This window comes from Histomonas meleagridis (genome assembly GCF_020186115.1).
Source record: "Histomonas meleagridis strain 2922-C6/04-10x chromosome Unknown contig_11, whole genome shotgun sequence".
Classification (NCBI taxonomy): Eukaryota; Parabasalia; order Tritrichomonadida; family Dientamoebidae; genus Histomonas; species Histomonas meleagridis.
The window spans coordinates 214230-228631 of record NW_027150754.1 but is presented as its reverse complement, the minus strand read 5'-3'; the positions used below and the strand labels follow the sequence as shown (position 1 = coordinate 228631).

At 29.0% G+C, this 14402-nt stretch overlaps 4 protein-coding genes across 4 annotated transcripts; 1 reads left to right on the top strand and 3 right to left on the bottom strand.

Annotated features, from left to right (window-relative positions):
- Positions 1 to 389: 389 nt before the first annotated feature.
- Positions 390 to 1046, top strand: GO595_000665 (uncharacterized protein; the record flags this gene model as incomplete). The annotated part of the gene is made up of 1 exon (XM_067920029.1): positions 390 to 1046. One exon carries the CDS (start codon positions 390 to 392, stop codon positions 1044 to 1046), a length of 657 nt encoding a protein of 218 aa, XP_067779134.1.
- Positions 1047 to 2136: 1090 nt separating this feature from the next.
- On the bottom strand, positions 2137 to 7146 carry GO595_000664 (uncharacterized protein; the record flags this gene model as incomplete). Its single annotated transcript, XM_067920018.1, has 2 exons — positions 2137 to 4397; positions 4518 to 7146. The coding sequence occupies 2 exons, from the start codon at positions 7144 to 7146 to the stop codon at positions 2137 to 2139; spliced, it is 4890 nt and encodes a 1629-aa protein (XP_067779133.1).
- Positions 7147 to 7988: 842 nt separating this feature from the next.
- GO595_000663 (uncharacterized protein) lies at positions 7989 to 8585 on the bottom strand (the record flags this gene model as incomplete). The annotated part of the gene is made up of 1 exon (XM_067920007.1): positions 7989 to 8585. One exon carries the CDS (start codon positions 8583 to 8585, stop codon positions 7989 to 7991), a length of 597 nt encoding a protein of 198 aa, XP_067779132.1.
- A 3916-nt stretch (positions 8586 to 12501) lies between these two features.
- Positions 12502 to 13479, bottom strand: GO595_000662 (Carbamate kinase; the record flags this gene model as incomplete). The annotated part of the gene is made up of 1 exon (XM_067919996.1): positions 12502 to 13479. One exon carries the CDS (start codon positions 13477 to 13479, stop codon positions 12502 to 12504), a length of 978 nt encoding a protein of 325 aa, XP_067779131.1.
- Positions 13480 to 14402: the final 923 nt, after the last annotated feature.

The window sequence follows — 14402 nt, the reverse complement described above, 5'->3', positions numbered from 1 at the left end:
ATATTTCATGATGAAAATTTTCGATTTTATCAAATGAAAGAAGTCTTCTTCGTAAAAAATTTCATGTGAAAGGAAGTTGAAAAATAAAATGTTTATGAAAAGCATAGAGCTTAATAGCTTAGTTAGAATATAAGGATGTAATTATTGTGTTTAGTCCTTTATTTATAAATATTTTGAAATTCAATCAATCAATACAAAAATCTAAAAGTATATAATTTTTAAAATTGGAGGAAATATTTGAATTCGCCAATACGTTTCTAGACTTTGACTTGAGTGTATTCCAAAGCAATGATATTGCATTTTGCATTGATGATAAATTTGTGTGTATAATTCAATGGTTTACGTAAACATCGATAGGCTTCATTCAAGCTTGAATTTCAAAACAGCACATGGAAAGTGAAACGGGTGATAAAGATGTCAAGATTGATGACAGGGAGTCATCTTACTTCGAACCTGAAAGTTATGCTCCCACTTCATCATCCTCTTCTGAAATACCAACAAAAATTGATCCTTCAAGTCGGCGAGGCTCAATATCTCAAATGCCCGATGGGTTTAGCCGAATAGCTGATGATTGTGATGATGAAAATACAAGTGAGATTAGTAAACATGATCCCAAAGATATTCCATTTGGTGAATCAACAATGCAAGACTTAGAAGAAATAGCAAAAAGCACTCAAGATGATATTCAAAATGATACAAGCTCATCCAGTGATGATCAATCAGAAGCCAAAAAACAGAATGATATGAGTCAAATCAGTTTTGCATCTGAAACTGAACCTCAATCAAAAGAGAAAGAAAAATCAAAAGAGGAGGAAGAGGAAGTAAAAGAGCCGACACCTCAACCTTCTGTTCAAATAGAGGAAACAGATGAACCAAAATGGAGAAAAGCTGACGACGTAAACACGGACAAAGGCGTGACGGAGTCAAACATCATTTACACAGATACAGAAGCAGAACCAAAGCTTCTTAACTCAGAGAAAAAGGCACCTATTGCAACTCCACAAAAGTCTTCAGAAGCAAAATCAAAATGTTGTTTGATATTGTAAATATTTATTTAAATTTTTTTGTTAATCATCATCAAGGTTTGGATGTCAGCGTAAAATTTATTCGACTTAAATGTATTACATTCCAAATCTTAAAAGGTTATCACTTTATGGTATCAAAAATCAGCTTATTTTTAAGTTTATTTTTTATTTCATAGCTATGAAATGATGATAAAGAAGATTACTTTATGACATTTTAAAGTAATTTAAAGTACAAGCATCATTGTTCATCTGTTAATTTTATTCAAATGTATTTTTTCAATTTGTACATTTTAAACACTATTCATTTTCATTAGAATTGCTTCATAATAGTTACTGTTCGGGAACATTTTTGGCACCAAAAATCTGTTGACAAACGATAGACATATCAAAAGATACCTGTTGACAACAATCTTTTCATTAACAAATCATACTCATGATCAATATTTATCGAATGATAATTTAACTGATATTCATAATAAATTAACAGGAATATCATATAATGAATATGGTGATATAATATTATATGATGGTAGTATTTTAGATGATGATACTGTCTTAACAACAAAAATAAATAGCATGATTATTGGAAAGATTACTTCGATAATAGATAATACTACAGTAGCTTTTTTTCAAAAATAAAGCAACATTTATTGATCATAATAAAAAAGCTAACAAATATACAGTATTATTTAATAAAATTTTATTATTTAATAAAATTACTGGTAAAAAACCTTATAAAGATATCATTCCAGCAAGTTATTTGCGTGGAAATACTTTTAAATGATTTAACTATGCAAGGTTCATTTATTAAAGGATCATTTGTATTATTAAAAATTCCATATCTTGTTAAATCAATATCAGTAATATTAATATAAGGAAAGAATCCTCCACCAACTCTTTTACCTTTCTTATAATCAACAAATTGAAATCTAATAGAAGTTATCTTTTTAAAGCTCTCTAAAGAAACCATATCCTCAAAAGACGTATACCGAAGCATATTCCTGAATCTTATTTCGGATTATTTATTTATTTCAGTAGTTTAAGATACAGCAGAAAGAAGTAAAACAAAAAAAATCAAAAAGAAAACAGATTAATGATTGCGAGGTAACTTTTAGAATCTCTTTCTAAATTGCTTAAGTTGCGCCTCTTCATCCAAAAGCAATTTCTGGTATTGGTTAATCTTATTCTGGATATTCAATCTTCCGATCATTGCGTTTGCGGTGACTCTCTTTGGTTGTTTTGCCTCTTCCACTGCGTAACCTTCTTTAATAATCTTTGTTGCCTTTCTAATGATCTTATTTGTATGTATTGCCACGTTTCTTACATAGTTATTCATAATTCCTTCACTATCTCCGCCGTTTGCCAACACTTGTGTCACCAATGATGAAATCGAAGCCTTAATAATCTTTGCGGCAGTCACCACTTTATATTCGGCTTCTTTCTCTGTTCCTTGTATTAATATTTCGGCAGTGATCAAAAGTAATTCTGCAGATTCCGATAAATCTTGTGCAACTTTAATAATTAATTTTTCATTTTGTATATGTCCAACATTTTCGATAATTTTTTGTGTGATTTCTTGTGCACGTTTTAGGATTAATGAAGTGTTTTGTAATATTGGCGTTGCATGTGATATAACAAACGCTGGTAATGTACCTTGTTCTGCTTCAATGTTTGTGATTCGTTCAGTATCATTAGTTGAATCATCAATGTTTACATCTTCACCAACTTCTTCTTCTTGATAATTATCTTCATCATCTTCATTATCTTCAATGTTAATTTGATTTCCAAAGTTCGCTAATCGTGTCGTCATCTCTTCAATTGCACGTGATGTAGCTGCAAGTTCTCGTGTAACTTCATCTTTTTCTTCTTCATCAACTTCATTATTATTTGCTGGTTCTTCTACTTTAGAGATTTGTTCTGCTAATGATATTAATTTTGGTATTTGTGTGACAAAGACTTCAATTGATTCATTAAGGTTTTCTTCATAATTCGATTTACGTAATAAGAAATCTTTTGTCGATTGTAATATATTATTAATATTTGTTACATATGTATGAATTTCTGTTTGTAATTGGATTTGTAAATGTTTATCATAACTTGAGACAACGACTTGTAATAATAAATTAACAAATGTTTTAGACCCATTAAATAATTTTAATGTGATTTCAACAAGTTCTTCATTTTGACTTTCAGTATTATTAAATGTTTTCTTATATGTATCAATTAATCCTTCATATGTAGGCTTCTCTTCCATTAATTCTTGATATGCATCAATAGGTATCAAATTAATTTCGGGCATTATTGGTAACTCGAATTTATTCGGTATCTTATCAGCACTAATTTGATCTGGTCCAACTGATTTATCAATAATCGTTGGTGCTATTTGACATAATCGTAATGATGATTCTCCTATAGTTTGGATATGTTGTAATAATGTTATTACTGGTAATTCATTTTTGAAGTCTAAATTTATGGAATTATTAACAAATTGTTTAAGTGTCGAATCAATTTGTACAATGTTTGTCGAAAAGTCCATAGCTAAAGGTCCAAAAGCTTTAGAACGAATAGTAGTTGAAATATTTTCGAATTCTTTAATTGATTCATTTAAATCAGTTTGGATAGTTTTATCTTTTTGTTCATACATTTCATTTACAATAGATTTAGTAGCTGATATTATAGTACGTGAAATATGAATCATTAATGTAGATAACGTAACAAATAATGTTTGCATAAGTGTCTTAAATCCTGGTTCTGGTGATTCAGGTTTTGGAGGATTTTCGGAATAATTAATGAAATTATCTAATTCACGTGCTATTGAACGATTTTGCATACGTAATTTCATATTAAGTGATTCAGTATTAGTTAATATAGTTAAAGTAGTTGATGAAAAGTTATAAAGTGTTGAAAATATCTTTGAATAACTTTCAACAAATGAATTTGTTAATGTTGTATTCTTAAGATTCCTTAATTGGATTGAATGATATGATAATTCTCCTGCTTCTAATGATGATATTATATAAGACTTTAAATATTTAATTAATTCTTCTTGTTGTGCTTCTTTAATATTTGATTGTTTTAATATATTATTACCAACTGATCTAAATATTTCGACTCGATCATAAATTTCATCACATACTATATCAGCTTCAGTCATTTTTGTTAATTTTGTATAAAGATTTGGTGATAATTCCCATAATCGTTGTGATATCTTTGAGATAATTGATGTAGTTAATTCTTGTGTTTCTTTCTTATTCATTATAGCAGTAAGTATAGGTTTAAATGTATCATTATTAATTGATGATTTTTCTGATTGATTATTTAATTCTGCAATATAAAATAATGTTAATAATTGATTAATACTTTGTACTACTGCTATTGTAACTTTAATACTTTTATGATTTTCCGAATATTTTTTAATTGCTAATATTACATTAATATATTCCGATTTTAATGTCGTTTGAATATCTTCTGATTTAATTGATGAATATGTACTAATTGACATTATTTGTACAAGATCTGATATAACTTTTAATCCAAATCGTGTTAAATGTTTTTCACCATTTAATAATGTATGTACTGAGTTATATATTGACGTATGTCTTTTCTTTACAAATTCTGTATATTGTTCACCAAATGCATTTTCATGTTTACCCATAGATACTGAGAAATAACAAAATGAATCTAAAAATTGATTAGTATCTGAAGATTTCGATAATAATTTCCATAATGATAAAAGGAACTTTTGACATGCATCATTATAATCATTTGAAGGATTAATTACTGCTTTAAACCATTGTTTAACTAATGGTAAAGCATTTTGTGTCTTTCCATCTTTAACCCAACCTAATAATATTTGCGCATAATATTTTAATTGTGGTGATAACTTTTGTGAACTTTGTTCTAACTTAGTAAGTTCTCGAAGTTCTTCAGGAATATTAACATTTTCTTGTGGTTGAGGCATAGTTAATAATGTTGTTGATAAGTCAGTTAATTTCTTAGGTAATGTATTAGTATACATTAATAAGTTATTAGTATCTGCAGTAGGTATTTTTTGTGCTACTTCTGCAGCTATAGGCCAAACTACTTCTAAAATAGTTTTAGCTGTTGTCGGGAAATTAATTAATGTACCTGCTAAGTTTGGATATTTTTGTATAATTGAACATATCGTATTAATACCAGAATAAGGTTTAGAAAAGAAATAATAAAATGATTCTTGTGATTGTTTAAATTTAATACTTGCTTCAGTAATCATTGGTACTATTTGTGTAGATAATGATGTTAATGATGAAACTAAATCTTCTACTTCTTGAAACATTATATAATTTGTTAATTGATTTGCACATGAGATAAAATCACTTGTATATATCTTAAATGCTTTAACTAATAATGATAATAATGTATATATTTTTGTTTGTTCATATTCTGATAACTTAGTTAAAATTGCTGTAGAATTTTGTCGAATAATATTTAAGTTCTCTAATAACTTATTAACATCAGAAAAGCCCATTAAGATATATTGTGGTGTAGATTGCATTAAACCATTAATATTTGATAATATTGTCGGAATTCCATTTGGTAAATCGATTTTAAGTGTTTGTAAATATGATAATGTATTACTTGCTGCTTCTACTCTTAATTGTACATTTGTAGATAATGTTAATAATAATTCGGATGTCCATTTAGTGAAACATTCTGCATTTGTTAATAAGTTACTATGTTCATTCTGAAATATGGTTTGGATCTTATTATTTGTACATTTATCTATAACTCGTAATATTACCATTGGTAATGATCCGATTGAATCATGAGCTCTACGAATTGTTTCGATAAAGAAATTCGATGACGGATCAATCTTTTGTATGGAATTAAGTTGTGATACATGATAACTTAATTGTCCTAATACTTTCTCATCAAATGAAGATAAATTTGTTGAATAAGCCTTTTGGATTAATGCAACCGAATTAAGTTCTTCTTCAAAGATTTTCTTTAATATTTCCGATATTTCAGTGGAAATCTTTGATAATATCATGTCGCCACCATTAAAACTTCCAATTGTTAATGCATAAAGACGACATATTGTATATGCTATAATCGCTTGTGATTCATAACTCTCTTTCTCAAAGATTTCCATAACACCAATTAATGTGGAATATGTTGCTTTGATACTACTCCCACTATATATGAAACTTCCTTCTTCAATACGTGTTCCAACAATTGCTAATATTGCTTTTAATGATGGAATGAAATTCTTCATTTGTTGCTTATTAGCATATGATAAACCAATTTGTCGTACAATTTCGATTGTGGAATTGACTGTGTCTGTAGTTTCTAATGTATAATAAAGTTGTTGAAGTGTAATAGCATGGACTGATGCATAAAGAAAATCATCCATATTAGGACATGTGGATTCTATGAGTGATAATATTGAGATTATGGAGGGTTTGATCCAGGATAAAACTCGTATGTTATTTATGATAATATGTGATGGTTGATTAATGTTGGCAAAAATAGCAACAATTGATTTGGTAATGTGGTCAATCCATTCTTTGATGTTTGTGGCATATTGTGACTCTTTGATTTGCTCAGCTGAAATAATAAAAATAAGATCTATCATTAAGGACGTAAGCGTTGACGCTAAGGCAACTTCAAGATGTGCATTTGGAATTTGCTCGAGGTTAATTGGGGGACATGACTTAAGTGAATCAGCTTGACTTTTGGATGTCAAATCTATGGCTTTGTCAATAAGAACCATTGAGTTCTGAAGGAATTCTTGAAGTTGTGGAATGTATGCCTGGTATGTAGGTGCCATTGAAGATGTAAGATGTGGAACATATTCTCCAAATTTAGAAATATTTGTCTCGATTTCTGCTATGACTCCTTGGCATTGAAGCTCTTTTGGAGAAACTTTATCAGATTCAGCAACTAAGCCTTTCACAATGTTCAACAATTGACTAATTTTGTTATAATTTGTAAGAAGCATTGGTTGAGAACCACCTGCAGTTAAAGGGATCATGTCATAGATCTCTTTAAACACAGGTTTTATTCTGGTTAATATCATATATTCTTGATAAAGATTGAAGCCTCTTGGTGTAATTTTATCCGCACAACTGCTAAAAGACATGATTTCTTCCGGCGTTTTTATCTGAAATTTTGCAACAGTTGAACAGAATTTGTTGTACGAGCTCATTTTCTGTTTTGCTGAATAACCGCAATAATTGATTGAAAAGCAGATCATCTCACTTATTATTTACGAGATCATGAAGAAATCCGATCAGAATTATCAAAGAAAATGATAATCATTATCTTTCAATTTATGTGATGAATGAGATGAGTTACTGGTTGAAAACTTATGTTTGTAATTATATCAATTAAACCCGAATAATTTTTTGACATAAAATATCGTTGTATAACCACATAGAAATTTTTGAATCATGGCTGAATAAGAATTGTCTACAAATTCAATGCAAATCGTTATGTCGTATTAATTTTGATTCAAATAACCCCCGTGAAAAATGACTTTTGAACATGGACTTTTATTCTTATAAAAAAAATGAATTTGATTCTGACACCATAATGGTAAATTTTAAGAACTTGCAATCAAAAGAAAAATATATTATTAATGGCGAAAATGTAAATTTATAAGTGTTACTTGAATTTAGTCAATAAATTTAAATTCAAATATGTAAATTCAGTAACGTCTTACTGGTATAATGCTAGCGATTTATATTTTCGAGTGACTACTCTTATAATAAACAAATACGATAACACTAAATAATAAAAATGAAAAAAACAAATAAAAAAAAATTACCAGCACTTTTCGAAGAAGACGTTAGTTTGAAGAATTTTTCCAATAGGATAATTTTTTTGGGAAATATATTAAAATAAACGAGTAAATTTTATAAAAATTAATTTCTTTGATAAATTAGCTATTTTTTATGTATTGCAAAACACAATTTTAATAATCTATTCACTATGACTATGACTTTCGCCTCCATCGGATTCTGTTGTTGTGGCTGCTCTTGATTCTGCAGCTGAACTGATAATCTTTTTAATTTGCTTTTCACTATCATAATGTGTAAGCACAAGTTTGACTTCTTCAGGTTGATGCATTGGCTTCTTTTCTCCTCTTGTTTTTTCTTGAATCTGAGGGAAATCAATTTCATTCGCTGATAAAAATGAATTAAAATCAGAACCCATCAGTTCTTTCAGGTGGTTCATTATTGTAACATAATAGCTATGGTATCCGTGGATGATTTGTTTAAATAAATTTTTTTTGTTTTCCTCAAAGTCTGCTTCAATTTTAGCTTTTTCTTCTTCGTATTGCTTTTTTGCAATTTGAAGATTTAGCTCTCTAAGCGCTTCGATTTGTTGAAACTTTGTTTCATATTCTTTTTCAAGTATGTGATTATATTGGATTTGTTCAGGATTTGAATTTTCTATTAATTCATTCCATTGCCCTTCAAGCTTAGATAGCATTCTTTTTAAAACGAAAAATTCTGCTTTTTGCGCTCTTGTTAATTCTTCTGGTATCTCAATATCAGCAATTTTGGTGGTATTCATCTAAAAATATTTTTCTGTCGATATTTGGTCGCATACAAAAGACACACATAAAAGCTAAAACAGTATTGTTTTAATAGATATAAATTTTTACTTTGTTTGGGGTTCTGCTAAACAAACTGAGAATTTCTTTTATTACCTTTGAAAAGATGATGACATTAAATCTCATAAAATTAATATTCAAATAAATTTTATAAAACACAACAAATAATTTATTAAAGTTATTTACATTCCAATTGGAATTCTTGTTTTTGATATAAATTCATTGTTCTTTATTGCAAACATCATTTGGTGAAGTATGATTATAGTTAAAACAAGTTGATATCTCTCATCACTGGGAAGGAGGTGTGGAGATGACAAATTTGTTGAAGCTTTTCTTATACTATTTTTAATCTCATCCCTATTGATGTCAACTTGATCCAAAAGTTCATGAAGCCTATCTATAGCTGACGTCGAATAAAATGCTTCTTCCCATTCTTTAGTTGTTTCATATAATATAAATGCTTTAGGAATATGAAATTTAAACATCTTTTGAAAAAGCAATATCGAATCGTCAGCGATTTCTTTTGATATAAAAAATATACGGTGTTGTTTATCTGTGATGGCTTTTCTAAGTTTGTCGAATGGAGGTGTAAAAAAAAGATATTTTGAAAAAATAGGAGAAATATGTATTGCTAAAATATATTGTTCATCAAGGGCAAACGAAAATGAGACACAGCATGAGTAATTTTGATTAATAGAGAAATTAATATCTGTATTAAAATTGATGTGAATTAATAAATCATTTGGGGTATTAATAAAACTTTCAATCCAATTGGAGGTGTCTTGTACAAATTTTGGATCATTTAATTTTGATATACCATCCCAGAAAATTCTTGTGGCTGCCATTCGATTTATTACAGTTTTAGTATAAAACATTGAAAAGTTTTGGGAACTGTAGATTTCCACTTTTTGAATATTGATTCGTTTTAAAAGATACAAAATGTTCCAAAGTATGATCCACTCCCTAAATAATGAAAATGAAGATACTGTTCTTCTAAAGCCAAATTCTGTTTCATCAATATCAATTTATCAAGCATCATTTATTTTTCTTAATTCAATATTAAGCATTTCACCTGCAACAATGACTCGTTACTATGATGGAGGTGCTTTAATTCCTTTACTTGCAAATGTTGTATGTGTTATTCTTTATAGTTTTTCTATTTACATGATTCTATTTGTAATGAAAAAAACCAAAGAATTATGTCCAGAAAAAATGTGGGCAAAAACAGGCAATCCATTCAGTTGGGCTATCAGTGTCTGTATAATTTTAGCTTGTATATCCGTTTTAAATGATAATATCAAATATTTGCGAACATTTTTCAACGGATTTCTTGGTAGTTTCATTGGTACCACATCAGATATTGCCACAGATCCATATATCTTTCCATTATGCTCATGTTTTATTCTTCTTTTACCAACATTAATTTCGACCAAAGATTCAATTTTAGCCATTTATTCCGATGTCAAATATATTTTGGTTCTATGTACATTTGTTATTAGTATTTATTGGAGTATTTATAATTCCAAGTCCAAACCATCATATTTTTATGGTCTTACATTTTATAAATCCTTTAGCCAATTCACGAATTGTTTACGTGATCATACTTTTGCATATTTTTGTTTTGCTTATATCAACATTGCATATTCTAATATGAAAGGTGTTACTTATGAGCGAATGAGAAATTCGACTATATCATCATTAATTGTTTTTGGTGTATATAATTTCTTAAGTGGCCTTTTCCAATACATTGCATTACCTAATGTTGTCTCTAATTTCTTTTTAGAAACAGATTCGTCGAATCCTACGACAAAAATTGGCTTAATTTTATGGGCATTATCATTCATATGTACATTACCAATACCTACAGCAGCTGCTTGTAAGTCAATGGTAATGTTATCAGGAAGCGAAGGTAAAATACCAATACTAATGTGGGCTGCTTTTAGTATTGTGCTTTATATTGTAAGTATTTTCTTATCAACAATTAATGATCAAGTTTATAACATAGTGCAAAAGGTTTTGTATATGTTCTTGTCCCCATTACATACGTCGGTACCTGCAATAATGTTGATTAGATTGAGAAATCATATATCAAAGGGGCATTGGGTGCTGATCGTGATTTATTTGCTATTGAATTGTGTTTGGATAGGTGACCTCTTATATAGATTGGCGGTAGGAAAATAAATAATATTTTAAATATCATTTAAATTAGAATTTGTTTTTTAACTTATGATGTTTTATATGTAAATTTGTTTTTGTGTTAGATATAGAAATAGAATTTGTTATTGGTGGTAAACATGAAGAAATGTGTAATTATGATGTCTTATGATTATGGGAAAATATAGGGTGTCCGGTTAAGTTTTGAATCCTACTCATTATAAATATAAATTTATATTCAAAAATATGTGAAATTATGTTTAGTTTATTAATTTTAGCTACCTTTTTTCTGGATGACTTCTTTACATCTTTGTGTGTACTCATTAAATAAGTTATAGTTTCAATAGGAGTGTGTGAAATAATTCTCCTCATTATAAACAAAAGTTCTTGAGGTTCTTCGAATCTTTCTTTTTCTAGTTTTTTTATATAACAAAATGATTCTATTTATATTTTTAGAGAAGGTATAACAATGATATTCTCCAGAGAGAAGATTTTTTACTTATAACCTTAAACCAGACTAATTTTATGAACAACATTCGCCCAAAGAACTTTTTTTTTGCTAAATTTCAATTAAAAACAATTAAAATAATGTGTTTTTTACTTAAATATACGATTCCAATATATTAATTGGCTTTTATATTTTAGTTATAACTATTTATTTTTTTTTTTAATTAATTAGTAGTTTTGTTTGTTTTAAAGCAAAGACTCAAGTGCACTGATTACCTCATCAGCGTTTGGTCTTTTGCTTGAATCCTTATTAGTCATTTTCCTGATAAGTGATTTTAAGTTTTCTTCAATATTTATATTCATTTCGCCATTTTCCTTAAGTTTCATTATAGTTTGTGCTCTTTCCATTTGAGTATTAAATGACCCAAATACTTCGAGGAAAATGATTCCAATACTATAAATATCAACTTTAGGACTAAGCTTTTCCTTTTCATAATGTTCAGGAGAATCATAAGGCACTGTTCCATATTCAATAGCATCATCATTTATTAGCATATGAAATGATGAAATGCCAAAATCAATGATTTTTAGAAGGCCATCGTTTCCAATAATAATAATAATATCAGGCTTCAAATCACGATGGATGATATTGTTATCATGAAGATATTTATCACCTTTTGTTACCATAATGCATTTTTGAAGTTTGTCGTGAAATGAATCTTTTTTACATGAATCGATAATTGTTAATTTAGAACATAATTCCATTTGAATGTAATGAAAAGATGTCATCTTGTGAATTATGTTCAAACCAAATGTTAAAGAATTTAATGATATTAGTATGTGAAACTTTTGATAATATGAAGATTTCATTAAAAATATTTTCAACTTTAATATTTCTAATAAGTTTAATGGCATATCTGTTTTTGGAAGATTTGTCAGTGACTGAAAAAATAGTTGTACCTTCACGATTAATATTATCTGTAAATCCTGATTGAAAGCGCGAAGATAAACTTGAATCAGATAGTAATGAAGTATAACTAAGCATTTTTTGTTTTTTATCATTTATATTGAAAGGATTTGATAAAGATTCGAATAAGTTAATAAATCAGAAACAGGCTCAATTTGCTTAATAGAATTAGATTCTATTAAAGATTGAGACATAAATAAAAAATCGAAAATGGATGACACCTATTGATGAAATTAGTTCCCATTTGCAAATTAAAATATTTATTCAAAATTCATGGGAAAACAACAAAATTATTGTAACTTTTTTACTTATGGGAGGATCTTTGTTCCGCATTCACCACGGAGTGCTTGGAGAGCATGATCAAGAGATGTGATGATGGCTGGTTTTCCAGTGCGTTCAACGAATCTAATGCATGCTTGAACCTTTGGAAGCATTGATCCAGAGTAGAATTGACCTTGTGCAATGTATTCCTTCATTTGAGCAACAGTAACATCACGAAGAGCTTGTTGATCTGGCTTGCGGAAATTGATCATAGCTTCTTGGACATCAGTAAGGATCATGAAGGCTTCGGATTCGGTAACTTCGGCAAGAACTGATGCACCAAGATCCTTATCAATAACAGCTTCAACACCTTTGGTGTGGCCATTGTCATCAATAACTGGAATACCACCACCACCAGAGCAAATGACAATGAAGCCATTGTTAACGAGGCACTTGATTGCATCTTGTTCAACAAATGAAACTGGAACTGGAGATGGAACAACGATACGCCAGCCACGGCCTGCATCTTCCATCATTGTGTAACCCTTTTCCTTTTGCATTTGCTTGGCTTTTTCTTCTGTGTAGAATTGGCCAATTGGCTTGGTTGGCTTTTGGAATGCTGGATCATTTGGATCAACATAGGATTGGGTTACAATAGAAACGCTCTTCTTGTTAAGGCCTTCCTTCTTGATAGCAGCATCAAGTTCTTGTTGGATCATTTCACCAAGGAAACCTTGTGACATGGCACCACAAACGTGTAATGGCATTGCTGGGATTTCTGGTTCGCTGTTAACGTTTTGGAGGAAGATAGCACCGCATTGTGGACCATTTCCATGGGTAAGAACAAGATCGTAGCCATTCTTAACAAGTTGGACAATTTGAGACATGGCAAGAGCAGCAGCCTCTTGTTGATCTTCAAAAGTTCCCTTCTTACCGCGTTGAAGAAGAGCATTACCTCCGAGGGCAATAACAATCCTCATTGTAAAAGTGAGATCAGTTTCATAAAAACGATGTTGGTCGGCCATCGTTTTCGAAATTCTGAAAAAGTGATCAAACCGAATTGAAAAACCTTTGTGTTCAACCACTAAATTACAGAGGAAAGGCCAGATTTGCTCAGAAAATTGATGAAAATATATAAACAACAGCAAATAAAATAAAGTAGTCAAATGTTTTTGTATCGTTTGTTTTAACGGGGTTTTTTCTGTGATTATTTGGTTGTGGTTTTCTTCCAGCTTTCCAATGTCAATGAAATTTAATCAAATAAATATAATTATGACTGTTTGCAAACAGCACTGGTTTAAATTGATTTCAAATAAAAAAAAGTTAAAAAAATTTCGAATTCAGGAAACCGTAATTTAAATTATTAATTATAAAATAACTTTTAAGAAGATAATATGATTCTTACATTTTTTTATAAAAATAAGCTATAGTAATAATTCAGAAATTTTGTTTTAGTTTCGTATTTTTTTCGATACAATAATTACTTTGAAAAATTAAAATAAAAATCTATCACTTGTATGAAAAGCCAAAAACTACTTCCTTGATTGGTATAATCATTTCCCATTTATTTTGAACATTTTGGAATGTTACCTTTCATTTCTTGAACTCCCACTTACTAGACGATATTTTTTGATTCAATATTTCTTGACAACATTCAAATTACTATTTTATGTACATTACACAAAAGAAAAAAAAAGTTGAAGAAAAACAAAGCACGAATTTGTGAAGTAAAACAGAAAATTACAGGGACAAAAAAATACAAGTCTGCAGTACTGTCTAGATTGCAAAGTATTCAAATGCAAAATGTGATTATTCAAAGATCTAATTATTTATTATATTATTCACTTTTTGCACGAATATCAGGAGATCCGAAAATATCAAAAAGCGAAATCATGCAAGATTTATTTTTTAGTCAAGATTATGACCTAGATATACTTGATTTAGATTC